The sequence below is a fragment of the Mobula hypostoma genome, chromosome 12 (genome assembly GCF_963921235.1).
Source record: "Mobula hypostoma chromosome 12, sMobHyp1.1, whole genome shotgun sequence".
Lineage (NCBI taxonomy): Eukaryota > Metazoa > Chordata > Chondrichthyes > Myliobatiformes > Myliobatidae > Mobula > Mobula hypostoma.
In genome coordinates, this window is record NC_086108.1 from 48,875,880 (window position 1) to 48,903,616 (window position 27,737).

Here is a 27,737-nt window from a genome sequence, read left to right on the forward strand (position 1 = left end):
AATTGCTCCCTACACGGTTGCCATGTGCAAACACCAATTCCCAGGTAAGTACTTGCACCTGTTGTTCTTGGTGTGGCAGCTCATTGTCTGGTGGCAGCATAATCCAGCAGGTGGGAAGCTTATTCAGACAGGGCTGGTCCAATTCAATTAGTGCAGACCTGTCTTGTAAATATTGCTCATTGAATCCAGCTATATCACTGTTACTGAGTACTTATTCAATGGAATTGCTGGGTTTCAGTGTTGATATCGCATCATTTGACTGTCTCAAGAAGTGAAATGGATTCTCTATCGTTTCATGTAGTGACTGAAATCCTGTATGAAGAATCAGATTAAATGAAACCTTCCATTTAGCCAATATTTGCTAATCCGGGGAGACCTGTATTCAGTGGCTTGCCCTCACGCTCTCTCCCAATTTCTGTTATAATTTCTCATTTGATATCCCATGCTGTCTTGCTTTGCTTTTTGCTTTACCCCTCAGAATATTCCCGCTTGCTGCCTTTACTATTTTGTTCTCTTATTTTGTTTCCAGATAATTTTAGGATTTGAGTTTATCATGTTGCGTGGTGGTATTGGAACACATCTTCACATTATTAGCTGAGGCTTCTGGATGCGAGTGAATTAGTTTAATTACTACTGTTAAACCTGATTATGACAAGGAACTTGGGACAAACTCTACTGTTTTTTTTGTCATCAGTTTAATGGTGCTAGGTGAACATAGCTTGGTGCAAGTTAGCATGCAGGAAGAAGTGTTTTGAATAAACTCTGGTTTGCCCGGAGGACTGGTCAGGCCAGCCTGGAACGCAGTGGGCTGGTAAGAGTTAACAAAAGTAGTAAGGAAAATGATGACAGTTGGTGAGCTGAGAGTGGATGTGAGTGATTTTATTTAGATTTAAATCGGCAGTCTTATAACTTGGATGTGAGATCTGAATCAGGAGTAATAGGACACTATTAAAGAGATTTGCGAGGGCTACTGAGGTGACTTTAAACTAGAATGGTTGGGGGGTGGGAATCAAATTAAAGAGACTAGGAGAGAGGAGGTTAGTTCACAACAGGGGGATGGGAACAAGTGCAGAGAGACAGAAGAGTGTAAAATGAGGGTAGATGCAAAAAGTAGTAAGGTGAAAAGTAAAAGTGGCAGGCTGGCAAATCCAGGGCAAAAATCAAAAAGGGCCACTTTTCAACATAATTGTATAAGGGCTAGGAGTGTTGTAAAAGCGAGCCTGAAGGCGTTTTGTGTCAATGCAAGGAGCATTCGTAACAAGATGGATGAATTAAAAGTGCAGATTGTTATTAATGAATATGATATAGTTGGGATCACAGAGAGATGGCTCCAGGGTGACCAAGGATGGGAGCTCAACATTCAGGGATATTCACTATTCAGGAGGGATAGACATGAAAGAAAAGGAGGTGGGGTAGCATTGCTGGTTAGAGAGGAGATTAACGCAATAGAAAGGAAGGACATTAGCCAGGAGGATGTGGGATCAATATGGGTAGAGCTGCATAACAATAAGGGGCAGAAAATGCTGGTGGGAGTTGTGTACAGGCCACCTAACAGTAGTAGTGAGGTAGGAGATGGTATTAAACAGGAAATTAGAAATGCGTGCAATAAAGGAACAGCAGTTATAATGGGTGACTTCAATCTACATGTAGATTGGGTGAACCAACTTGGTAAGGGTGCTGAAGAAGAGGATTTCTTGGAATGTATGTGGGATGGTTTTTTGAACTAACATGCCGAGGGACCAACTAGAGAGCAGGCTATTCTAGTCTGGGTATTGAGCAATGAGGAAGGGTTAATTAGCAATCTTGTCGTGAGAGGCCCCTTGGGTAAGAGTGACCATAATATGGTGGAGTTCTTCATTAAGATGGAGAGTGACATAGTTAATTCAGAAACAAAGGTTCTGAACTTAAAGAAGGGTAACTTTGAAGATATGAGATGAGAATTAGCTAAGATAGACTGGCAAATGATACTTAAAGGGTTGACGGTGGATATGCAATGGCAAGCATTTAAAGATCGCATGGATGAACTACAACAATTGTTCATCCCAGTTTGGCAAAAGAATAAATCAGGGAAGGTAGTGCACCTGTGGCTGACAAGGGAAATTAGGGATAGTATCAATTCCAAAGAAGAAGCATACAAATTAGCCAGAAAAAGTGGCTCACCTGAGGACTGGGAGAAACTCAGAGTCCAGCAGAGGAGGACAAAGGGCTTAATTAGGAAAGGGAATAAAGATTTTGAGAGAAAACTGGCAGGGAACATAAAAACTGACTGTAAAAGCTTTTATAGATATGTAAAAAGGAAAAGATTGGTTAAGGTCCCCTACAGACAGAAACAGGTGAATTGATTATGGGGAACAAGGACATGGCAGACCAATTGAATAACTACTTTGGTTCTGTCTTCACTAAGGAGGACATAAATAATCTTCCGGAAATAGTAGGGGACAGAGGGTCCAGTTAGATGGAGGAACTGAGGGAAATACATGTTAGTAGGGAAGTGGTGTTAGGTAAATTGAAGGGATTAAAGGCAGATAAATCCCCAGGGCCAGATGGTCTGCATCCCAGAGTGCTTAAGGAAGTAGCCCAAGAAATAGTGGATGCATTAGTGATAATTTTTCAAAACTCTTTAGATTCTGAATTAGTTCCTGAGGATTGGAGGGTGGCTAATGTAACCCCGCTTTTTAAAAAAGGAGGGAGAGAGAAACTGAGGAATTATAGACCGGTTAGCCTAACATCGGTGGTGGGAAAAATGCTAGAGTCAGTTATCAAAGATGTGATAACAGCACATTTGGAAAGCGGTGAAATCATCGGACAAAGTCAGTATGGATTTGTGAAAGGAAAATCATGTCTGACGAATCTCATAGAATTTTTTGAGGATGTAACGAGTAGAGTGGATAGGGGAGAACCAGTGGATGTGGTATATTTGGATTTTCAAAAGGCTTTTGACAAGGTCCCACACAGGAGATTAGTGTGCAAACTTAAAGCACATGGTATTGGGGGTAAGGTATTGATGTGAATAGGGAATTGGTTGGCAGACAGGAAGCAAAGAGTGGGAATAAACGGGACCTTTTCAGAATGGCAGGCAGTGACTAGTGGGGTACCGCAAGGCTCAGTGCTGGGACCCCAGTTGTTTACAATATATATTAATGACTTGGATGAGGGAATTAAATGCAGCATCTCCAAGTTTGCGGATGACACGAAGCTGGGTGGCAGTGTTAGCAGTGAGGAGGATGCTAAGAGGATGCAGGGTGACTTGGATAGGTTGGGTGAATGGGCAAACTCATGGCAGATCCAATTTAATGTGGATAAATGTGAAGTTATCCACTTTGGTGGCAAAAACAGGAAAACAGATGATCTGAATGGTGGCCAATTAGGAAAAGGGGAGGTGCAACGAGACCTGCGTGTCATTATAAACCAGTCATTGAAAGTGGGCATGCAGGTACAGTAGGCGGTGAAAAAAGCGAATGGTATGCTGGCATTCATAGCAAGAGGATTCGAGTACAGGAGCAGGGAAGTATTACTGCAATTGTACAAGGCCTTGGTGAGACCACACCTGGAGTATTGTGTGCAGTTTTGGCCCCTTAATCTGAGGAAAGATATTCTTGCCATAGAGGGAGTACAAAGAAGGTTCACCAGATTGATTCCTGGGATGGCAGGACTTTCATATGATGAGAGACTGGATCGACTAGGCTTATACTCGTTGGAATTTAGAAGATTGAGGGGGGAATCTTGTTGAAACGTGTAAAATCCTAAAGGGATTGGACAGGCTAGATGCAGGAAGATTGTTCCCGATGTTGGGGAAGTCCAGAACGAGGGATCACAGTTTGAAGATAAAGGGGAAGCCTTTTGGGACTGAGATGAGGAAAAACTTCTTCACACAGAGAGTGGTGAATCTGTGGAATTCTCTGCCACAGGAAACAGTTGAGGCCAGTTCATTGGCTATATTTAAGAGGGAGTTAGATATGGCCCTTGTGGCTACGGGGGTCAGGGGGTATGGAGAGAAGGCTGGGGCGGGGTTCTGAGTTGGATGATCAGCCATGATCATACTGAATGGCGGTGCAGGCTCGAAGGGCCGAATGGCCTACTCCCGCACCTATTTTCTATTTTCTGTGTTTCTAATTCTGTGTGGTGTGGTTCAATTGCAGAAGCTGAGCAAGGAGTGGAGCCCGTTGCAAGGGAAGCAATCTGCTAACTGGGATAGAAGATGCTGATGTTAATCTTCCCAATATTTACCAAGGGGAAACTTCTCCATTATATTGAACAGTAATGGTGATAAATTAGTGGTAATGAACTGGAATTGACTTTCTTCAGTACAGAACAGGAAATATATGCTCTGAAATTCATGAGGATCAGTATAAATGAAAGGGTTAAGGATGGATCCTTGGGTACTGTAATGTTGGCTTTTCACAAAGGATGGGAAGCTTTTTGCAGTAGCTCTGGTTACAAATTGAGGAGAGTAAAAATGGAACTGGCAAATGTGGTCAAATGCAACTAGAGTTGTACAGGTATTGAGAGAGAGAGAGAGTGGTATTGGCAGTTGTGTCAAAGGTTGCAGGCATTAGGAATACTAATGAAATGTAGGTTATATTCATTGTAATGACAAAGGGTGTCAAAGGTAGTTTTGGTCAGTGATATTTTTGTATTGGTCAAGATTAACCTGAATACAGGGACTCTGAAGAGGAGTTCAAGTACATGGATTTGTAAAGTCATGTGTTGAAATGTTTAGGGAAAAGAAAGGGAGGTTTGGAAAGGGGCTTGCAAAGTCAGAAGTCTGAAGGATTTTGAGGATAGATGATGAAGGTTATGATCCTGAGGAGATGAAATCAGCTAAAATGCAGACCACAGAGGGAGGTTGGGTGGTCAGTGGTTCATTGGAAACTGGATTGGGAAATCAGCAGGTGAATTTGCAAGATGGATTTGCAAAGGGGGTTGGAGAAGATGGGAGTGAAGCTAAAGATGGAAATTTTAGATGAGGATTACCTGGAATTTTCTCCCAATACCAGTTTGAAAAGATCAGGGTGTCTGAGCTGCACCCAAGAGATGGGCTGATTCAGCTTACTTCTCCACGGCATTTACTCGGCTCTGTGCTGAACTGAGGCAGTGGCCTGCTCCTGAGTCTGCTGCACTTGTGCCTGCCTTAATGTTTGTGGACTCGTTTTTGGATGCTTCACATCTGAATGCTATTTCCTTGTTTTTATTGATTGCACAATGGCTTTGTTTTCTCTCTGCACATTGAGTGTTTGACGGTCTTCTGTTTTAATGGGTTCTATTGGGTTGCTTTGTTTTGTGGCTGCCTGTAGGAGACTAATCTCAAGGTTGTATAAAGTATACATACTTGGATAATTGTACTTTGAGCTTAGATCTTAACATTTTGGGAATGCCAGAACTGAATTTTCAAGAGTGGCTCAAAACCAATTTTGAAGAAATTATCTTGGCCATTGTTTTAATATCACTGAAAACTTCTAGTAATGGTATTAAAATAATTATCCAAATGACTTTCTGCAAGTAACTGTAGATTTCTCACACGTAACTTGAGGGGAAAGATCTTTTTTTTGTTCTAAGAAACACCAATTAACCGCATTCTTGAAAATTTCAGCCTTTCTGAAACGACTTCATCCCTAACATTTGCACTTAATATGGATGTGAATTTTAAACCAATTTTACAAAATTTCCCACTCTGTTTTTTCCTCATGTCTTTTGCCACAGCAAGGAGTTCTATCAGTAATTTTACCATGAGCAACAATAGGGAATTTACCAATAATAAAGAAATTATTATATTTTAACATTACAGAACATTTTACAGTGAAATGCAATGGCTTACAATGTTCTCATCAGGAATAAAGCTGGTAAACACATTTGTTATTTCAGATGTTTTGGTGGAGTATCTGAAGAAAGTGGCATCATCTGCTCCTGGTGTTCCTTTCTATTATTACCATCTTCCTGAAATGACTGGAGTATCTTGTAAGTATTGAACTGTACAGCTGGAATTCACAACTGTCATGGTAATTAAAATCCAATAGAGCTTTTTTTCCTTGCAGTCAATGTTGTGGATCTGCTAGATGGGATTGAAAGAAAGATTCCAACCTTCCAGGGGTTGAAGTTCACCAGCAGTGACTTGTTGGATTTTGGTCTGTGTGTTAACAATTACAAGGATAAGTTTGACTTTCTGTTTGGAAAGGATGAGGTATGGAAGTTTTAATTGATTATTAATTACATTTCATTTATGTTGCATTAGTCTTTTATTGGAATAATAATATGGCATTTGTGTGTAATGGAAAGAAAGAGAATGAGCCTGAAGGCACACAACGATTCAGTAACGGCTTCTTCTCCTCTGCCGTCCTATTGCTAAATGGACACTGAACTCATGAACACTACCTCACTTTTTTAATATATTATTTGTTTTTTTCACTATTTTTAATCTATTCAATATATATCATTATCATCATCGTCATCAGGTGCCATGCCCAGTTTGAGTTTTGACTGCCATGGCCCACACTCTCCTGTTTCGGATCAAGTGGATCAATTCATTGGTATTCATTTCCAGTTCTCTGGCTGCTGTCTCCATCATCATTTGTCTTTGTCTTCCTCTTGCTTTCTTCCCTTCAATCTTTCCCATAATTACCGTGCATTCTAACTCCTCTTTGCTAATCACATGTCCAATGAAATTGCATTGCCTTTTCATGATCACATACGTCATTTCTCTTTTTGTGTTTGCTCTGTTCATGACATCCTCGTTAGATATTCTTTGCATCCTCCTCAAAAACCACGTTTCTGCTGCTACAATTCGTTTCCTCATGTTACTAGATATTGTCCAACATTCTGAGCCATATAACATAACTGGTTAAACGTAACATTTCAGTACCCTGAGGCAGGTTGTCATGCCTAGTTTAGAATTGGTCAGTATACTCTTCATTCTCGTAACGGTGTCTTTTGCCATCCCTATTCTTCTTTTGATGTCCATGTCGCACCTGCCATCTGATGTCACCCAGCTTCCTAAGTAGCAAAAGTTCTGTACTTGTTTTATGTCTTCCCCATTTATTCTCAGCCTGTAGATAGGATTCTCCTTCTTTCTGGATATCACCATACATTCTATATTCTATATATGTACAATATATATACTGTAATTGATTTACTTAGTTATTTTATTGTTATTTTTCTTCTATAGTGTGTATTGCATTGAACTGCTGCTGCTAAGTTAACAAATTTCACGACGCATGCCGGTGATAATAAACCTAATTCTGATTCGGAGAAGTGTTTTTGGGAGGGTGGGGTGGAGAGGGGGCATCCATATCCTTCCTAAGATATCCTTCTGGTTTAAGATGGTGCTACCGAGCACGTGCAACAGCTCACTGCCAGTTCAAAAGGCAAGAAATTTGACTAAACATTACTAATAACGCCTTTTCTAAAGTAAATTGTGATTGAATTCTCTCTGCAAACAATGAAGAGGCAAGCGAAGGCAAAGGATGAACCATGCTGATACGGTGCAGAATAAACGCAGATGGTGTGAGTCATTTGGAGAGAAGCTGAGGCTGTTGAGTTTTGATGCCCATACAACTGACCTGGGTGCAAGATTGGATCTGGGCACTGAGCCAACTTGGAGAAATCAAGCAACATACATCAAAGTTGCTGGTGAACGCAGCAGGCCAAGCAGTATCTATAGGAAGAGGCGCAGTTGACGTTTCAGGCCGAGACCCTTCGTCAGGACTAACTGAAGGAAGAGTGAGTAAGGGATTTGAAAGCTGGAGGGGGAGGGGGAGATGCAAAATGATAGGAGAAGACAGGAGGGGGAGGGATAGAGCCGAGAGCTGGACAGGTGATAGGCAAAAGGGGATACGAGAGGATCATGGGACAGGAGGCCTAGGGAGAAAGACGGGGGGGGGGTGACCCAGAGGATGGGCAAGAGGTATATTCAGAGGGACAGAGGGAGAAAAAGGAGAGTGAGAGAAAGAATGTGTGCATAAAAATGAGTAACAGCTGGGGTACGAGGGGGAGGTGGGGCCTAGCGGAAGTTAGAGAAGTCAATGTTCATGCCATCAGGTTGGAGGCTACCCAGACGGAATATAAGGTGTTGTTCCTCCAACCTGAGTGTGGCTTCATCTTTACAGTAGAGGAGGCCGTGGATAGACATGTCAGAATGGGAATGGGATGTGGAATTAAAATGTGTGGCCACTGGGAGATCCTGCTTTCTCTGGCGGACAGAGCGTAGATGTTCAGCAAAGCGGTCTCCCAGTCTGCGTCGGGTCTCACCAATATATAAAAGGCCACATCGGGAGCACCGGACGCAGTATATCACCCCAGTCGACTCACAGATGAAGTGATGCCTCACCTGGAAGGACTGTTTGGGGCCCTGAATGGTGGTAAGGGAGGAAGTGTAAGGGCATGTGTAGCACTTGTTCCGCTTACACGGATAAGTGCCAGGAGGGAGATCAGTGGGGAGGGATGGGGGGGACGAATGGACAAGGGAGTTGTGTAGGGAGCGATCCCTGCGGAATGCAGAGAGACGGGGGGAGGGAAAGATGTGCTTAGTGGTGGGATCCCGTTGGAGGTGGCGGAAGTTACGGAGAATAGTATGTTGGACCCGGAGGCTGGTGGGGTGGTAGGTGAGGACCAGGGGAACCCTATTCCTAGTGGGGTGGTGGGAGGATGGAGTGAGAGCAGATGTACGTGAAATGGAGGAGATGCGTTTAAGAGCAGAGTTGATAGTGGAGGAAGGGAAGCCCCTTTCTTTAAAAAATGAAGACATCTCCCTCGTCCTAGAATGAAAAGCCTCATCCTGAGAGCAGATGTGGCGGAGACGGAGGAATTGCGAGAAGGGGATGGCGTTTTTGCAAGAGACAGGGTGAGAAGAGGAATAGTCCAGATAGCTGTGAGAGTCAGTAGGCTTATAGTAGATATCAGTGGATAAGCTGTCTCCAGAGACAGAGACAGAAAGATCTAGAAAGGGGAGGGAGGTGTCGGAAATAGACCAGGTAAACTTGAGGGCAGGGTGAAAGTTGGAGGCAAAGTTAATAAAGTCAACGAGTTCTGCATGCGTGCAGGAAGCAGCGCCAATGCAGTCGTCGATATAGCGAAGGAAAAGTGGGGGACAGATACCAGAATAGGCACGAAACATAGATTGTTCCACAAACCCAACAAAAAGGCAGGCATAGCTAGGATCCATACTGGTGCCCATAGCTACACCTTTAGTTTGGAGGAAATGGGAGGAGCAAAAGGAGAAATTATTAAGAGTAAGGACTAATTCCGCTAGACGGAGCAGAGTGGTGGTAGAGGGGAACTGATTAGGTCTGGAATCCAAAAAGAAGCGTAGAGCTTTGAGACCTTCCTGATGGGGGATGGAAGTATATAAGGACTGGACATCCATGGTGAAAATAAAGCGGTGGGGGCCAGGGAACTTAAAATCATCGAAAAGTTTAAGAGCGTGAGAAGTGTCACGAACATAGGTTGGAAGGGATTGAACAAGGGGTGATAAAACAGTGTCGAGGTATGCAGAAACGAGTTCGGTGGGGCAGGAGCAAGCTGAGACAATAGGTCGGCCAGGACAGGCAGGTTTGTGGATCTTGGGTAGGAGGTAGAAACGGGAAGTGCGGGGTGTCGGAACTATAAGGTTGGTAGCAGTGGATGGGAGATCCCCTGAGCGGATAAAGTCGGTGATGGTGTGGGTGACAATGGCCTGGTGCTCCTCTTGTATCCCCTTTTGCCTATCACCTGTCCAGCTCTCGGCTCTATCCCTCCCCCTCCTGTCTTCTCCTATCATTTTGCATCTCCCCCTCCCCCTCCAGCTTTCAAATCCCTTACTCACTCTTCCTTCAGTTAGTCCTGACGAAGGGTCTCGGCCTGAAACGTCGACTGCGCCTCTTCCTTTAGATGCTGCTTGGCCTGCTGCGTTCACCAGCAACTTTGATGTATGTTGCTTGAATTTCCAGCATCTGCAGAATTCCTGTTGTTTGGAGAAATCAAGAGCAGCTTCGGACCGGGTGGAGAAATCTGTGCCTGGAGCAAGTTGCTAGGCGGTGTGGTCTAGGCCCAGAGCCTTTTGCTGCAATAGTGCTCAGGTCGTAGTGCGAGGTACAATATGTTGTTTGGCCCATTTAAGCATTGGCCCAGATGGACTGGAAAGACAGGGTGTCAGGATCGGAAGTGAGGGCCAATCTTGCTCGCTCTCCCATGATGTTTACTCCTCACTCCATGGCACTGAGGCTATGAAGACTGCCCCGGCTGCTGTTAGCTGTACCTGCTAATATGATGAACTGATATCGAGGCTTTGGGCCTACTCTCGATTACTCCTGTGTTTGGATCTAAGGACTCATTTTGGTTCAGAATGTTGTTCCTCGCTTCTATTGTTTACATGATTTTTTTCCCCTTTTCTCTGCACATGGGATATTGTTTATTTTAAACTGGGTTATTACAGGTTTCAGGTTCCCTGCTTTGTGGCTGCTTGGAAGCAAACAAATCTCAAGAGAGTGTTACTTGTACATTTTTTGATAATAAAATGTACTTTGAAACTTTTAATAAAAATTCAGAGAAAAAAATAAATGCCAAATCAATGTTTCACAAAGAATACTTCAAGTCAACTTGTAATTTGAAGGATGCATTTTTTTTCTTGCAAAGAGTTTCTTTAAATGTTGATAGTGTTGTTCCCTTCTGCACCTTGTGGCACTTCGGGTGGCAATCTTTCAGTTCCTTTAGTATTTTTGTCTGTTTATTTATTTATTTATTTGGCGGCACAGTTGCTAGCTTGATGCTCAACCCAGCACAGTAATATTACTTTATTTATTGAAAGTGCATTCAAGAGCTTTCCATCAGATTAGCATCGTTGGTTTAAAAGACAATGGAAGGTGAACCCCAGCAGATAGGAAAAGGCATTCTCTTTGCCTGAGCAAATCCAAGTCGTAAGTACTCGACCATACCAGGAGGAAGAGGAGAACCATTCCAGTTTGCTACAGCTCTCCTTGAGTTGTACACTTTAAGTAAATGTGTCTGTCCTTCATTTGTTAGCGGTTTTTTGAACATCTCATTCCTTGGGTATTTTTTTGATTTCTGCACAGTTTTAAAATTTAGTCACTCAAGGACTAGTGAAATAACAAATTAGTACAGGACATTAATTAAACCCTAGATTTAACAATAGTCTGTGTTTTAATGCTTTGGTAAAGGAAAACATAGCCAATTATGAGTAAATTTGTGTTTTCTAAATTTATTTACTTTTTTTATTTATTGAGATACAATGTGGAAAAGGCCCAGCATCCCCTGATTTAACCCTAGCCAAATCATGGGACAACTTACAATGACAAATTAACCTACCAACCAGTGTGTCTTTGGATTGCAGGAGGAAACCGGAGGAGCCCTATGCAGTCCCAAGCTCCTTACTGGCAGCAGTGGGAATTGAACCTTCACTGTCAAGCGTTCCGTTAATCACTATGCTTCTGTGCTTCCTTGCTTATTTCTTTCCTTAATGTTTTTATTTCTAAATGTATTTGCAAGATGAAATAACTTGCCTTGAGTCTTCATCAAATCTCTTTAATCATTGTGCAGAACGAGAGTGAGCAAGCTTTTTAGTGTTAACTTTTATATAGGACCTTTAGTCCTATAAATCAGGTCAGATATACAAGTGTAATAGGTTTGACGTTTCTCCATTCCCTTCTAGCAATTTGGAAACCTTTGATAGTTTAAAATTTTTTTATATAACCAGAAGTTTTGTTCTCCAGATACTCTTGTCTGCAATAGTATTGGGAGCAACTGGCGCTGTTGGCAGGTAACCTTTGATTTTCATCAAATTTGTATGAATATTTTCAAAGTGATAATAATGAAGTTGCTTGATTACAATCATCAATAGGGCATTAGTTTTTGGTGACTTGGTAAGTTCACTTTTTGTTGTGAGGTTCTGGGAATTGTGCCATTATTTTTAGCTATTGCATCCCACCTGCATCCACAAGCCACAAGTCATTATGCATTTGGTGTGTTATGCCTTTAATATATTTTAGCATGTCCTCTTTCATCCCAATATCTGGATCTGTACACCTGTTTATGTGCCTCTTCTTGAAGGAAGGAATAAATGTTGTCTTTCATAAGATGAGTAATCCATTTTGAATCTTTAAGGTAATGTAGTGCTAGTGATGTTACACTGCGGTAATTTGGTTGGTGAGGTAATGCGAGATTGTGTTCGAGGTAGGGAACATTGCTTCTAATATGTTGCAGAACAAGGAATTTATTGAGGTTGTTTAGCTGTTGGTACTTTTAATCTCCACTTTTTGTCCTTTTATCACTAATTGCCCTTTTTACATTTTTATAGCCTTGGGGTTCCTTTTATTTGCCCTTTTGGGGGCAGGACTTGCGACCGGCAAATCCTGCTTGCATTGACTACATCTTGAACTACCGGGGAAGACTGTCATGTTTTTAGCTTGTGCTACTCATTTGTTTGTTGGGAGCTCACTTTAATTATGTTGATTTAACTACACTCCCTCTCTACAGTAGCTTCCCTGTAAACATGAATGCTCTTTACAAACAAAATCAAAACATTGTAAAGATTAACATAACTAGATTTGTTAGTTTAGTACTGAGGCTGTGATTACTGTTCATTGGTAAAAGCACATTTTTTAAACAACGTATAGAACATGATCCTTTTCTATGGCAGTTTTAAAATTGGTTATTGTCATAAGTAATGGTTACTTTTTTTTTGTTTATGTTTCTGTGGTTGGGTCTCTTACTGCCCACTGACAATCAAGTATCAACTTAGTTTGGGTAATTCTCCCAGTGGCAGTTTGCAAAAACAAGCAAGAGTTTCTTAGTGTTAAGTTCCTAAATGTTCTGATGGCTCTTTGGGTTGAAGGAGAGTGTCCTGAGATGGTTAGGATGTTCACAATCCATTAAATGAAATTTTGAAAGGAAAATTACTGACTACAACTTGATTGTCACACCCTTAAAGTTGAGCAGAACTAAATAAAACCTCCAAAGCAATACTTTGGAGACATTAAAAATCATTTCTAAAATTGCTGTTTAAAATGAAACATTTTGTAAACATTTTTGCTTTTAAATGTGAATAAAATATTTCATTTTATAGGCTAATTGTTTAAAATGAAAAGATAGGAATATTTTAAAATGGCTTTCCTCAACTGGCAGATCTACTTCATTTAGTTCAAGTTGCAGAAGAGTACAAAACAGCTTTTTCTCCCCCATTTACTCTCGCACAGTCTCCTCCCTCACCTCTCTCAAATACATGCAAACCAACAATAACTGAGGAAGTGTATGTATGTTTTTGTGTTATGTTACCAATATTTCCTGATGACCACAGGTTATGTCACTGTGTCACATTGTACCCTTAAATGTATCACAGCATTATTCATAAACCAGTAAATTTCAAAAGGTTTCAAAGGCACATTTAATGTCAGAAATGTATACAATATGTATCCTGAAATGCTTTTTCTTCTCATAAAAATATTGCCAATTTCCATTTGAAGTACTTGCTGAAGTAAAACCTGCAATTGTTGCCTGTGTATCCGGCTTTCACTTGGTTATTTTTTTGAGGAGGAAATAAAATTTCATTTATTTAGTCCCTCGAAGGTGGTGCCTTTGGTTATGAGCTATTACTTTTTGTTGTTTTTCATTATTAGCATTTGGGTTTAAGATTTCGGGAAACTTAATAAATTCTTTAGTAGAAAACCACTAAGGAAACAAAGCCTACACAGGTTTTTAAAATGTTGTTTATTGAATAATTAACAAAATTTAAAACCTTAAACTTTTCAGTGTTTCTAATTCTAATGTGACATTTTCCTTTAGCACATACAATTACATTGGGAAGTTGTATAACCAAATGCTGATGGATATTGAGAGAGGAGACTACAAATTAGCTGGAGAGCGGCAGGTAAATTAAATCTCATTAACATTTTACTTTTACTAGCACAAAAAGCGTACCCTTTTATATTCTTTCCATTAGTATTCCATTTTCTAGCATTCATGAAAAAGCAGAAAACTCGCACTGGGAAGATAAAGATGCTTTGCATCAGTTTCAAATGTGAGATGTATACAAATGACTTGAATCCCTGCTTGGATGTTATTTAGGTTATTGCTGCTGACAGGTCAATACACAATAGCAATTGATCTGGATTATGTTTTGTAGTTGCATCTCAAGTATTCTAGTCTAAAAGCCTTGTATTTAATAACCCTTTAATTTTCTAATAATTGGTATATCCTTTTGAGTTGCTTCTTTGTAATTTCCACCTTTAAAATAAATGTCTTCAAATTCCCATTCTTCAACCTTTCAATCTCCATTTTTCTGCACTTGTTTGTTTTTCCTGTGGTATTTTCATATTCTATGGGATCAATACTACAGAAAAGCAAGCTGCAAAGGAACTGTAGAAGAGTGATAGTGGCCATTGTTCTCACTTGTGATTGTTATCTAAGATTTTTGCAGAATTTTGGTTTGCAAATTGCTGATTAGCATTATTTCTAACTGTAATCAAATATTCTGCCAAAATTGGGATCATGCACAAGGTACAATCATTTATTGCATTTTGTACTCTTTGGAAAATGCTTTATAAGACACTTAGACTGATGCTGTAACTCCAAGAATGAAATTAGAATGAGATTACACTTAAATAAGTCCGTAAGATATAGGAACAGAATAGGCAATTTGGCCCATCGAGTCTACTCCACCATTTCATCACATCTGATCCATCTTCCCTCTCAGTCCCAATTTCCTTTTTTCTCCCCGTATCCCTTCATGCCCTGACTAAACAAGAATCTATCAGCATCTGCCTAAAATGTACCCAAAGACTTGACCACCACAGCCACCTGTGGCAACAAATTCCTCAGGTTCATCATTCTGGCTAAAGAAATTCCTCATCTCTGTTCTAAAAGGACACCCCTCTGCCATCATAGGAAACATCCTCTCATATCCAGTCTGTTGAGGCCTTTCAATACTCGGTAGATTTCAGTGAGGTCACGCTCATTCTTCTGAACACCAGTGAGGAGAGGTCATCTGAGGAGTGTTTGTTTGCTCTAGGTGAGATTTTCAATCCAGGAATCATTTTTATGAATGAATAGTCTCCAATGTCAACACATCCTTCTTTGGATAAGGAGCCCAAAACTGCTCACAACACTCTATGTAAGTCCTCAGTGCTTTATAAAGTGTCAACATTACATCTTGCTTTTGTATTCTAGTCCTCTGAAATGAATGCTAATGTTGCATTTGCCTTTCTCACCACAGCCTCAAACTGCAAATTAACCTTTAGGGAATCGTGTACAAGGATTCTCAAGTCCTTTTTGCACCTCAGTTTTTGTATTTTCTCTCCGTTTAGAAAATAGTCTACACTTTCACTTTCTATCACCAACATGCATGACCATACACTTCCCAACACTGTAATCCATCTGCCACTTCTTTGCCCATTCTCCTCATCCAAGTCTCTCTACTTCCTCAAAACTACTTGTCCCCCTACCTATCTTTGTATCATCCACAAACTTGACCACAAAGCCATCAATTCTGTCATCAAATCATTGACAAATAAAGTAAAAAGAAGTGGTCCCAACACGGACTTCTGCCAATCAGCCAATGTTCTATCCAAGCTGGTATCTTTCCCGTAATGCCATGGTCTCAACTTGTTAAGTAGCCTCATGTGTGGCCCCTTGTCAAAGGCTTTCTGAAAACCTAAGTACACAAGACCTACTGATTCTCCTTTGTCTATCCTACTTGTTATTTCTTCAAAGAATTCCAACGGATTTGTCAGGCAAGATTTTGCCATTAGGGAAACCATGCTGACTCTGGTTTATTTTATCATATGGCTCAAAGTACCTTGACAACTTATCCTTGATAATCGACTCCAACATCTTTCCAACAACTGAGGTTAGACTAACCTGCCTATAATGTCCTTTCTTCTCCCTCTTCCCTTCTTAAAAAGTGAAGTGACATTTGCAATTTTCCACTCCTCCAGAACCATGCCTGGATTAATTGATTCTTGAAAGGTCACTACTGATGCCTTCTATCTCTTCAGCCACCTCTTTCAGAATCCTGGGGTGTATACCATTTGGTCCAGGTGATTTATCCACCTTCAGATCTTTGTTTCCCAAGAATCTTCTCTCGAGTAATGGGAATTTCACACACTTCTTCCCCCAGCACACTCTAACTTCCGGCATACTGCTAGTGTCTTCCACAGTGAAGACCGATGCAAAATAATTATTCAGTTAGTCCACCATTTCCTTGCCCCCCCCCCCATTACTACCTCTCCAGTATCATTTTTGAGCTGTCCAATACTTACTCTCGCCTCTTTCTTGCTGTGAAATTTGAAAGCTTCAGGCTTTTTTTCTATTGAAGGTTTCATGATATTAAAGGAACTCTTTTAGTAGGAGGGAAAATCTATTTCCATCAAGAGTCCAGGACAAGGAGGACTAGTTTAAAAATAATAAATAATGAAATCCAGACCTTCTGTGTGATGTAAAAGCAGAAAATTCTGGAAATGGGGCAAGCAGTGTCTGTGGAGACTAAAACAGAATTAATATATATTCAGCAGATGCTGCCTGATTTCCATAAATTTTTATTTTTCTTTCATATTCTAGCATAATCATAGCTTTGTTTCTGGTCAACTTCCATACAACAGTTTAGTCTGCCAGTCTAGTCAATAGGCATGTCACTTTAATGGGAATCTTTATGGCAGATGATAACAGTTGGCTTTGACTTGGCTAGAAATTTCATTTGTCCAAAAAATGGCCACATCATCCATGGCTTTTGTGTGTTGGTGAAAGTTGTCTGCCGGAGGTAGAAATTAAGGTTCTCTTTTGAATATTGAGATGGTATCTCTGGGTTTGACAATAGCTGCCATGCAATAGCAGGTGGGAGCTTTGGAGCTGTTTCCTCTGATGGTAATTTATGATAAAGCAATTATGAATCTTAAATCTGTAACTGATTTTTGCTCTTTTAGTATATATAAAACTAGAGTAGTTAAGGGATGTAAGTAAAAGAATGATTTAACTGAAATCAGAATGGGATTCTTTGACAAAGTGGCAGCAGCTCTGAATTTATTGTCAAACAAGCAAGGATGTTTAAATCTGAAGAGAAACTAATGATTTAATTTTTATTAAATAGAATATTTGTGTGTCTTTTAAAAATGTTGCTGGGAATGGGATACCTGCATATTTTCAGCTTCCTTTCCTGTCACATATATGCATTTAGGACTGCATAATTGGGCACTTTTCTTTGAACTGTTTTCTTTTGCAGGCTGTAGTTCAGGAATTCATTGGTTATGTGAGCAAACTTGGTGAGTGGATTGACACATTCAAGATTCTCTCTGGTATAAATGTACTGTTTGAAGTCAGTATTTAATGACACGTGAGTTCTCGTGCTTAACTGTTCCAAGATGTACTCCTGGTTTGCATTTTGATTGTCTGCACTACAGTGCTGGAGACTCTTTCCCTGTTACAAAACTAAGGTTTGATCCATGACTGATCTGCTCACTGCTGTGATGAATATTTTAGAAAAGCAAAATTGTCTTTGAATACTCTCTCTTGATCACTACGCTATAATTCTTTTTGTTAATGTGTGAGTGCAATATTGATAATAGAAAATTGCCAATCAAATTTGTTTCAGGATATGCCTGAATGTTTTATGGCTGTGGCAGTACTTTATGAAAACGGTCAGTTTTGAAATATCAGATTTTCCATGACTTATATCAGTGTTCTGAATTCAATCCATAGTGTATGTTTTTTATAAAAATTAATTTTTAACAATTCCTCAAACATTTTTTGAAAGATTCTTTAATCTCATCAAAAGGATTCATAAACTTTGGCATTTGTAACAGTGTGCTCCTTTCATGATGTCCCTTCTGTATTGCAGTGAAGAAAATTAATTACCTGTGGTTCTTGGTTTCTATTGATGTCAGAAGCTATTAATCTTCTAGGCAAGCAGAAAATTAAGCATTATTTTGTAGTGACAATTTACATAATTGTTTAATTACTGCCCATTACGCCGCTGGTGTTTAGGGCTGCAATGAAGGTCCTCCATCTCTGTTGTGCCACGGGTGTCGCTCAGGGTCCTCATTTCTGCCTCTGCAGTACAATGCCAAGTTGTCTTTGGTCTCCCAGGTTTCTTCTACCCTTCAGGGTTCCAGTTGAGTGCTGTCTTGATGAAGTTGGCCTGTCTTCTCATCACATGCCCAATCAATCTGCTGCATTTCCTCATAGTTGTGGCCATGTCCCCTTGATGACACTGAAGGTGTAGGGCATGGTTGGAGACCTTGGCCAGAATTTAGAGGATCTTCTGGAGGTTTTTGGTATGGAATAGCAACAGCTTGGCAAAGTCGTTCTGTCATATGCCAGCATTCTGACCTGTACAAGTGTTGACAGAACACCTCTCTAGTACAGCTTCACCTTGGTGTGGACGCTGTACTCGGTTGATCCCCATATGTTGCTCATTGATCTGAAGATGTTTCCAGCTTTCAGTCTGCACTGGATGTCATCCTTGGCCCCACCATCTGCTGAAGGATGCTGCTCAGCTAGGTGAATCTGCATCAGCAGAGTAAGTCGACACCATATGACAGGAGGAGGATGACTTGGAGACTTGCATTGAGGTCACGCTCTCGGTCTTTCTCTGGCTGACTCCAAGTCTAACCTATCCACCAAAGTTGCAGGAGCTGAGCTTTCTCTTGCTTGTGCTGGTAAGTATGTGATAGTAATACAAGGTCATCCGCACAACCGAGCTCTTCTAAAGTAGAGAACAGAGTCCAGCTAATGTCTCCCTGCTTGTTGTTCATTGAGTGGGTTATGAAACATCACCAACATCCCAGATCCTTGCCTGACTCCTGTCTTGACTTCAAAGCTCAAATTGCGGTCCCCAACTGCAGGTAAAATTAGCATAGAAAATGTGGACAAAAGATGGACAATTTTGGAAAGGATCCTATGTGACCTGGGAATTCACAAGCAGCACTCCCTGTGGATGCTATCGAAAGCCTTTTCAACATCCATGAAATTCACATACAGTTGTCTCTGCCACCCTATACTGTTCTATGATGTTACAGGGTGAAGCTCTGGTCAGTTCAGCCTTCATTCTTCCTGAACCCAGCTTGCTCTTTCCTCAATCACATATCACAGCATCTAATCCATTGGGCAATGACCTTGGCGAGAATAATGCTGGGCACTGACAAAAGTGTGATGCCTCACCAGTTGTTGCGATCACTTAGCGCTCCTTTCTTTGGGATCCTAACAATAACTCCCTTTGTCCGGTTCCTGGGTGCTGGTCTCCGTTCCCAGATTAGAGTAAACAGTGGTTGTAGGATGAATACTGCAACTTCTGGTTCAGCTTTGAACGTTTGGTGTTCAAATTATATACGGGAGCTTTAATGATTGAATTGCAGCAACAACCTGTTGGGTGCTTCTGTGATGTTGAGGTCCTCTGCAGCCTCGTGTATATCCAGTTCTTCATCTGCTGTGCTCCATTTGGTAATTCTTTGAAATACTGTATCGTGCTTCTTGCTGTTTTTTTTCAATGATTGAAACAGACTGTTCCCATCTTTCACGGGACCACTGGATGTGGCCTGGAACTTTCCGCATACCAGTTTTAAAATCTTGTATGTATTTCCCTGCTGCTTTGGCCTCTGCAAGGTCTTCCACGTAGACTCTTTTCCTTTGTTACAAATCCCTTCACTTTCATGTTAGCTTCAGTGTATGCTAGTTCAAGTTTCACTTTAATTCCAGTTGGTTTTCCATCTAGCACTTCCTTGATAATTTTCCATCTTTCTTGTATTGCTGTCCATGTTTCCATTTTTTTCCTTCTTTCCAGCTCTGTATCCTAGACAAGCCTCACTGCTCTTCTTGAAGACTGAGGCAATCGGTTTCCACACTGGCAATCTTGTCTACTGACACATCCACATCAAGGTATTGCAAGGCCTGGACTCTGTTCTTAAGCTGAACGGTGAATGCAGGTCTCACACAGGTGTCCTTGAGCTTCTCAACATTAAATTGTCTCCGTACATGTGCTGTGGTTCCAGTGCCTCTCGGCTTGAGTTTCATCCCAGCTACAACAGGTGGATACTTCCTGTATCTGCTCCTTTCTTCACCTTTACATCCTGCAAGGATCATCTCCACGTATCATTGATCATCAAATAGTCAATCTGGTTCTTGTCGCATCCATTGGATGAGCACCATGTCAATTTGTAGATTTCAGTGTGGAAAGATGGTCCCTTCTTGGATCAGATTGTTCATGGCACAGAATTCCACCATTGTTCATCGTTCCACGTTCATGTATGCCTATGGCCCCAATGAACTGAGTTACTTCCCACTTTCGCATTTTGATCTCCCAGGATTATTATGTCAAGGTCTGGTGTTAATTCTACCTCTGATTGCAGCTCTTCATTGAAGGCGCCCTTTTCTTCAATGTTGCTGTGGTTAGTTGGAGCATAGCACTGGATTAGCCATGTTCACTTGCTTCCCTTTCAGCCTGACTCTCACCAGCCTACTGATTGGTTTCTGCTTGAGGCCTTTTTTCAAAATGACAGCCACACCATCATGATGCTGACATCTTTCCCTTCCAAGTGTAAAACTGTTTCACCAGTTGCTGCCTTTAGTCTGCCAGACCCAGTCCATCTGTTTTCACTGATGCCCAGACTATGTAGGCTGTAATGATGGATTTCTGCAGTTATTTATGCTGGCATGCCAGTGTTATATATGGTTGTATGGGGTGTCAGGGAGGGGTAGCACCTCTGGTGGGGGAACATGTCACGTCCTTTTCAGGGCGGTTAGTCCACCTTTGGTCCCCACCTGGCACTCAGCTGTCACCTGTGGCTCCCCGTAGCTGTTTGCATGCGACAGCGGCCACAACCCGCGGAACGGTTTCGACAAGCCGGCTAAACCAGATGAGGGCAGCCGACGGGTCTCAAACCCTTGGTGTGATAGAGAGTTGTCTATCCCAGCATGTGAAGACAGACTCCGGCGGATTGAGCGGATGAGACCAATGGAAGGTCCAACGGTCAAGAAGGCAGTCTCTGCAAGCGTCGTGGAACGTGTAGAGCAGGACAAGACACAGAAGACGTCCTGGTCATCCACTGCGCCCAGTCCCATCTCCAGCCATCTAGACTCTGTCTTGCCACTGGATCCAGATGGGAATTGGGAAGAGAGAGTGAGGCTGACGCTGCGCAACTCTCCCTCACTTAAATCCAAATCACGCGCTAGTCTCGACACCATCATAATGGTGTCGAGGTCCTCATCGACGTCAACGATGGACGAACAACCAGTCATACATTCCAGAAACCAGTTTTAGTTTGGTCTTGGTGGTGTTCAGGGCTTCCTTCATTGTGCTAGCAGCTTCCACTCTGTGTTCACTACCGTTTGTCATGCAAACTCGGGAATGCCGTCACACACAGATATCGAATGAACCTTCATAGCTGTTTTTATAACAATTGTTTTTTGAGTAGCTTATCCCTGAGCTGGACTCCTGAACCTGGAGGACCGGTGGACCACTCTTAGTCTGGCCTCTACCCTTTGACCTGTTTGGCACGGGTGACCCTACCAGGAGTCAAAGCACAAGGCCCTGCTGCCAGCTAGCATAACTTACCAGGTCACTGAGGCACACAAGCCTCCAAACCCAATGACAAGGTTATGGTCCTCTTGCTCCTCATTTGTAATAGTGTGCGGCTTTCTTTTGACATGCCTCCTGTATTGCTGTAAAGAGAATTTATTACCTGTGATAGTTCCTAGTTTCTATTGATGTGAGAAGTTGTTAATCTTCCGGGCAAGCGGTGAATTGAGCAATTATTTTGTAGTGTGACAATTGATCTAGATTTTTAAAAACTATGGATTTGTTTCAAGCAATCTTGAATGAAGGCAGCTGTAAATTTGTATTCAGTACATTATCGATTTTATTCCCCCCCCCCCACCCCCAGGTTTTGGTGTGGCTGAAAACAAGACGACAATGATACTCATCTCTGACATTCCTTTGGGTCCACCTAGGCTACCGTTGTTGAAATGCAGTGAGAAGAAGGAGGCAGAAATATTGGCCAAACTGAAGACCCTGGGATGGTTGAGCTAAATAATCCTAATTGTATGGGATGAATCATAGATGTGCATTGTCATGAGAAAGTGTCTTTGTTCACAATTTCTAGCTATCATCACTGTATCAGAGACCATTTTATTTGCGTTGGAGAGGGAAAGTAAATTGTATTAGTGTAAATTTGGCATAAAACACAGCACCTTTCATGTGGCTAAAATGTGCTGTCTTAATCTACAGGTTCAAAGGCTGAGAAGGCACATGCCAGTTTTATAACTGTAACTTTCCCACAATTTAACACAATCCTTTTGATTTAAAGTTGCAGAAGTTGTACATTTGGACAAAGCAACATACTTATGGTCAATGCAGCAGATTACAGGTCACAGTTGAAATGAAAGGGCATCAGAGATTTTACAAATTTTAATCTTGAAAATTAGCCAGTCATTTACTGGTGTGTTACAAGTAATTACACATCTGGAACTGGATATTCAGGTGGGGAATGTGAAAGCTTCAGTGAAATGCTTAGAATGGGAAAGGAAGGGAAAATGTTGCATCTATATTTGTGCTGAAGTGGAATTCAATGTTTAGCTTGCCAACCATTGCAGCAGCTTATTTTTTCTTACAGTAAGAATTTAAAATAAAAATATTTGAGGAAGAGCATGCAAGGGGATGGTTGGACAATTAAATTGGATTTAAAACTTGGAATTTAGTGTCAACATCTGAAGCACATGATACCTGTTGGCAAAAGATTGTAAAAATCTGGATCAGCCTCAGGAGATGGTTCCTTTTGATAAATTACAAGCTTGATTAAATGTATTACTGTTTAAATTTCTCCATCGACAACTTTGCTTTTTGGGTCATAGAAGCTCCTCATTGAAACCTGTATTCACAGATACTTCGGATCTATTGCTATTCCAATTGTAATCACTCCGTCATGGCAGTGAGTTTGAAACTGTTTTTGGTCATTGTGTTCCTTGTAACTAAAGCAAATTTGCCCCCATCCAATTTCTGTACTTCACCTCTTCTGCAAGATTTCTAAATGGCAAGTGTAAGGAGTTTATTCACCTTAGACGTTCGTCTAGTTACCTCAAGGTCGCTAGTTCAAGCCTCAGCTGTGGCAGTGTGTTTGTGCCCTTGAGCAAGGCACTTAATCACACATTGCTGTAGTCTGTGCGAGGAGTGGCACCCCACAGACTTCCAATCTGCGCCTTGTAAGGCATGAAAATGCCCGACGCGGGCCTCTCATAGTCTGTGTCAACATTCCTCTCCCACCTTATCCAACTGAGGGCAGTGGTTCAAAGTGACGGTTAAATTTTAAATCAGCTTTACAATATTGACTTTTATACTAATCTGTTCTGTTGCATAAACCTATTCAGCCATCAGGGTGTGTTTGTTGATTCTTAAATGAGACAAGTTTAAGGGAAATTATTTAAAACAAAATACTGTTTACATAAAATACAATGCTTTCAATTTATTGAGTATTGAAAGTATTGTATTCTTTCCAGATGTTTTCAAGGTTACTTTGAAATAATTTTTAAATTTTGCATTATTTTAGTGTTTTTTAATTATGACACATTAATCTGTTTACACTGGTTTAAATGTTAAAGTATATTTGTTTTCCATTTGCTGACGAAAAGTAAACTTGTCAAAATTTGGCATTTGTGTGTTATGAAGCAGATTGACCTGTATTTTAATTGCTTATTGAAGAGTTTATGAAGGGAGTAATTTTGGCAGTGTGACTAGACTTGTACTGCTAATTAGTTTTGGCAACTTCAAAATTTACATCAACGCCATATGAAAAATTCTGTATACTACATTACAGCAGCAATGCCTTTCATCACAGTAGCCACCATGCATATTTAGTATAATCATCATTTACTAATAATTTCTTATTTCAATTGTTTCCTATTCTTGAGGCCTCATTTTATCAGAGGAAGGAAATTGAGTTTTTAAACAAGAAGCTCCTAGGCTGCACCAGCAAAAAATCTAAACCTGTTACTGGAAAACAAATGTGAAGTGAAACTGGACTTCCGAGTAAACAAAGTGAATTTCCTGTGCAATCAGTAACCAAGAGAAGATTAATTTCCTGTTAATATTGTGAAAACTACACCTATCACAAATGTGTTTTCTATAGAGAATAAGTATTAAAGTTGAATATTTATTGTGGACATTCTGTATAGGGTGTCCTATCAGTACTAAATGGTGATATTTTGCCTTTGAAATTGTGGGTTCTTGGACACTATTAATAGTGGCAGTGGACAATGAAGCAGCATGCTGGAAAATTGTAGAAGTAACTATGGTTTTAATTTAAAAATTAAAGATTTTGTGACAATGGCAGATTAGACAAGCTACTTTAGGCTGCAGCATTGGGAATTACTTCAGTCTAAGCTTTACCTGGCTCATCACTGGATACAGGAAATACCCCTTGTCCTATTCAGACCTCCTCTCAACGTACTTTAAATTACATTGACTATTGGTGATGCTTGTACTCATAACATTCTAAAATTTAATTACCTTTGCCATTTTCTGTGCTGTTCTTGCTCTTGCATGGTCCATATGTGACATTTTTACTTCCTTAACATCACAAAGGGCAGATTATCCAGCAGTATTTCTTCTAAACCCACCTGTTCCTACGTGTTGACTACATCTTGCTCCCAGTAATAAATTTAATTCAATTCTCTCAAATTCTGTTTTAACTGCTGTGATGTGATTTTCTCACATTAGTCTTTAAGATGTCTTCCTTTCTTAACGTCTTCCCTCTTCCCATAGTTGATAGTGCCACAACCTCATACCGTTTATTTTGGGTGCTACTCTCTTTTTTCCAGCCAGAATATCCTCCTATTATCATTTCCTTTCCTCAGCCCCACACCAGATTATGCACTTAACAAATCACTTTCCATATTTTTGGTCACCTTCAACAGGTTTCAGGTACCAGGTTTATCTTTCTTTTTCCTCCCCTTTTCAGCATTTGAAAATAACTTTCTCCTTTCTGAGACTCTCTGCTCCATCCTTGCATTTCCATCTTAAACACCCCTCCCCCTTTGATACTTCCCCATGCAACCACAGATGGTGCAACACCTACCCTTTTTACTCTTTGACCCTATCCGGGGATGGATACAATCCCTCCCACTCCCTCAGCAATTCAGTTGCACATCCATTTGGCAGGCATGATTAAGTTCCTCTATATAGGGGAAATGCAAATTGGGTGACAGTCTTCTTGAAGACCTCAATTAGGCAAAGGTGACCCTGAGCTTCCAGTGCTCTGACATTTAAATCTGAGTCAGAATGAGAGAGAAAATCAATCTGCCTTTAACTGCTATATTGCCTCAGTATTTCTCATTGTCCAATCAAGGAAAATCACTTCATTTTCAGTTTGGGTACTTGGCAGCCCTTGGGATTTGGTATTGAGTTTAATGATTTCAGATAACCACTTCATTTTTTTTTTTTGGGATGTTGTTTCTTTTGGCTGGGCTGTTTGGAGCCAGGAGTCTCACAGCTAGATGAACACTAGAAAATAGGAGCAGGATTAGGCCTGCTGGCCTATCGAGTTTGTCCCTCCATAGAGTATGACTAAGGTTGATCTTCTCCCCCCCCTTCCCCCATCCCCTCTCTCTCCCCCCCATTGTTCTAGATCCCATAGCCTTCAATTTCCCAATATTTGTTTTTAAAAAGAAAAAGATTTGTATCTATTTCTAGGTACAGTACTGTGCAAAAGTCTTGGTCAGATACAGCTGCAAGAACAAGTTTGTGAATCCTTTGCAATTATCTAGTTTTCTGCATTAATTACTCATTAAATGTGGTCTGATCACAATAATGAACAAACATAATCTGCTTAAAACTAATAACACACAAACCATTTTCTTCCTGTCAATACTGAGTACACCATTTAAGCAATCACAGTCTCGGCTCAAAAAAAGAGTCAAGTTCTGGGGTAATGCCTTCTTTTAAAAAAGCCTGTCAGGTATTCCAATTAATGGGGTGAGGTTGGAGGTATGGGTTGTACAGGTGCCCCACCCTATAAAGGAAACACACAAAGTCAGGTTACTGACAGAACCGGCTCTTCTCAAGAAAGATATGTTTACGTGCATCATGCCTCAACCAAACAGCTTCCAAAGTACCTGAGAAGAAGTAGAATTGTAGAGATGCATGGAGCTGGAAAAGGCTACAAAGCATTTCTAAAGACCTGGGTGTTCATCAGTCCACAGTAAGAGAAATTGTCCACAAGTGGATGAAACTCAGTACTGTTGCCTCTCTCCCACTGAAGAACACTGAACAAGACTGGTATTCATGGAAGGACACCATGGAGGAAACCACTGCTCTCCAGAAAAAAACCCACATTGCCGCATGTCTCAAGTTTGCAAAAGACCACCTGGATGTACTACAATGCTTCTAGGACAATGTTATGTGGACAGAAGAGACAAAGGTTGAACTTTTTGGACACTGCACACCAGTACCAAAACCTGATCACAACTGTGAAGCCTAGTGGAAGGAGCACCTTAGTTTAGGGTTGTTTTGCTGCCTCTGGTCCTGAACAGCTTGCAATCATTGAGGGAACAATGAATGCAAAATTGTATCAAGACATTTTACAGGAGAATGTCAGCATAGTGGTCCATCATCTGAAGCTTAACAGATGTTGGATAATTCAACAAGACAATGATCTGAAACACAATAATAAATCAGCAAAACAGAATGGTTTAAAAAGAAAAAATTGTGTTTTGGAATGGCGAAGTCAGAGTCCAGAAATTAACCCAATTGAGATGCTGTATCATGGCCTGAAGAGGGCTGTTCATGCAAGGTATCCCAGAAATACTGATGAACTGGAACAGTTTTGTATGGAGGAATGGTCTAAAATTCCTCCTTGCTGTTGTGCAAGTCTGATCAGCAGCTGCAGGAAACGTTTGGTGGAAGTATTGCAGCTAAAGGAGGTTCCACTAGTTAAATACAAGAGCTCAATTGTTTTTTCCAGCCTAGACTGTGAATGATTAAACAATATGATCAATAAAGACATGAAAAGTACAGTTGTTTGTGTGCTATTAGTTTAGACAGATTGGTGTTTATCTATTATTGTGACTAAGATGAAGATCAGACCACATTTTATGAGAAAATAATACAGAAAACCAGATAATGCAAAAGGTTCACAAACTTTTTCTTGCAATTGTATATAGAGCTAAGGTGCCCAAGATTTTTGCAGAGTACTGCAGCAATCTTATATATTCCACTGCACTGCTGCCACAAAAAAAATAATGTTATCTTGGCTGAGTGATGATAAACCTGGACAGAGAGTGGGAAGCACAAGAGAAACATTCTTTAATGATCAATAACCTAATTGTTGGGAATCAAATAAACTTGCCTGGTGTCTCAGGGCTGGGTGTGTCTGTACCCGCACTACACCCCTCCACCCCCCCCCGCCCCGTGCTCCTTCTCTGCTATCTCTCCCGTGGTGCTCCACCCTTCCCATTCTTAAAATTATGTCCTCTTGTTCAATATTAACAAAAATGTCGACATTTTTCCTCACACTTTTGTGTGCTTCAATGAGATCACATCATTCTTCCAACCCCGAATATGCAGGCCTTACCTGTTTAGCCTCTCATTTCAGGAATTAGCGAATTGAACCACAAACATGAAAAAATTTGCAGATACTGGAAGCAACACACAAAGTGCTAGAGGAACTCAGCAGGACAGGCAGCATCTATGAATAAGAGTAAACAGTCAACATTTTGGCTAAGACCCTTCATCAGGATCGCAACCTGAAACAGTGACAGTTTACTGTTTTCCATAGATGCTG

At 40.9% G+C, this 27,737-nt stretch overlaps 1 protein-coding gene across 4 annotated transcripts in view; it reads left to right on the forward strand.

Moving 5' to 3' along the window:
- The window catches only part of npl (N-acetylneuraminate pyruvate lyase (dihydrodipicolinate synthase)), a 59,720-nt gene extending 32,678 nt beyond the window's left edge, over positions 1-27,042 (forward strand). For all 4 annotated transcript variants that reach the window (XM_063064036.1, XM_063064038.1, XM_063064039.1 and 1 more), the window contains exons 7-12: positions 5,863-5,955; positions 6,033-6,178; positions 11,697-11,743; positions 13,765-13,849; positions 17,195-17,234; positions 21,849-27,042. In XM_063064036.1, coding sequence (XP_062920106.1) covers positions 5,863-5,955; positions 6,033-6,178; positions 11,697-11,743; positions 13,765-13,849; positions 17,195-17,234; positions 21,849-21,994 — 557 coding nt within the window. In that variant the 3' untranslated portion in view covers positions 21,995-27,042. The remainder of the gene's footprint in view (positions 1-5,862; positions 5,956-6,032; positions 6,179-11,696; positions 11,744-13,764; positions 13,850-17,194; positions 17,235-21,848) is intronic.
- Positions 27,043-27,737: the final 695 nt, after the last annotated feature.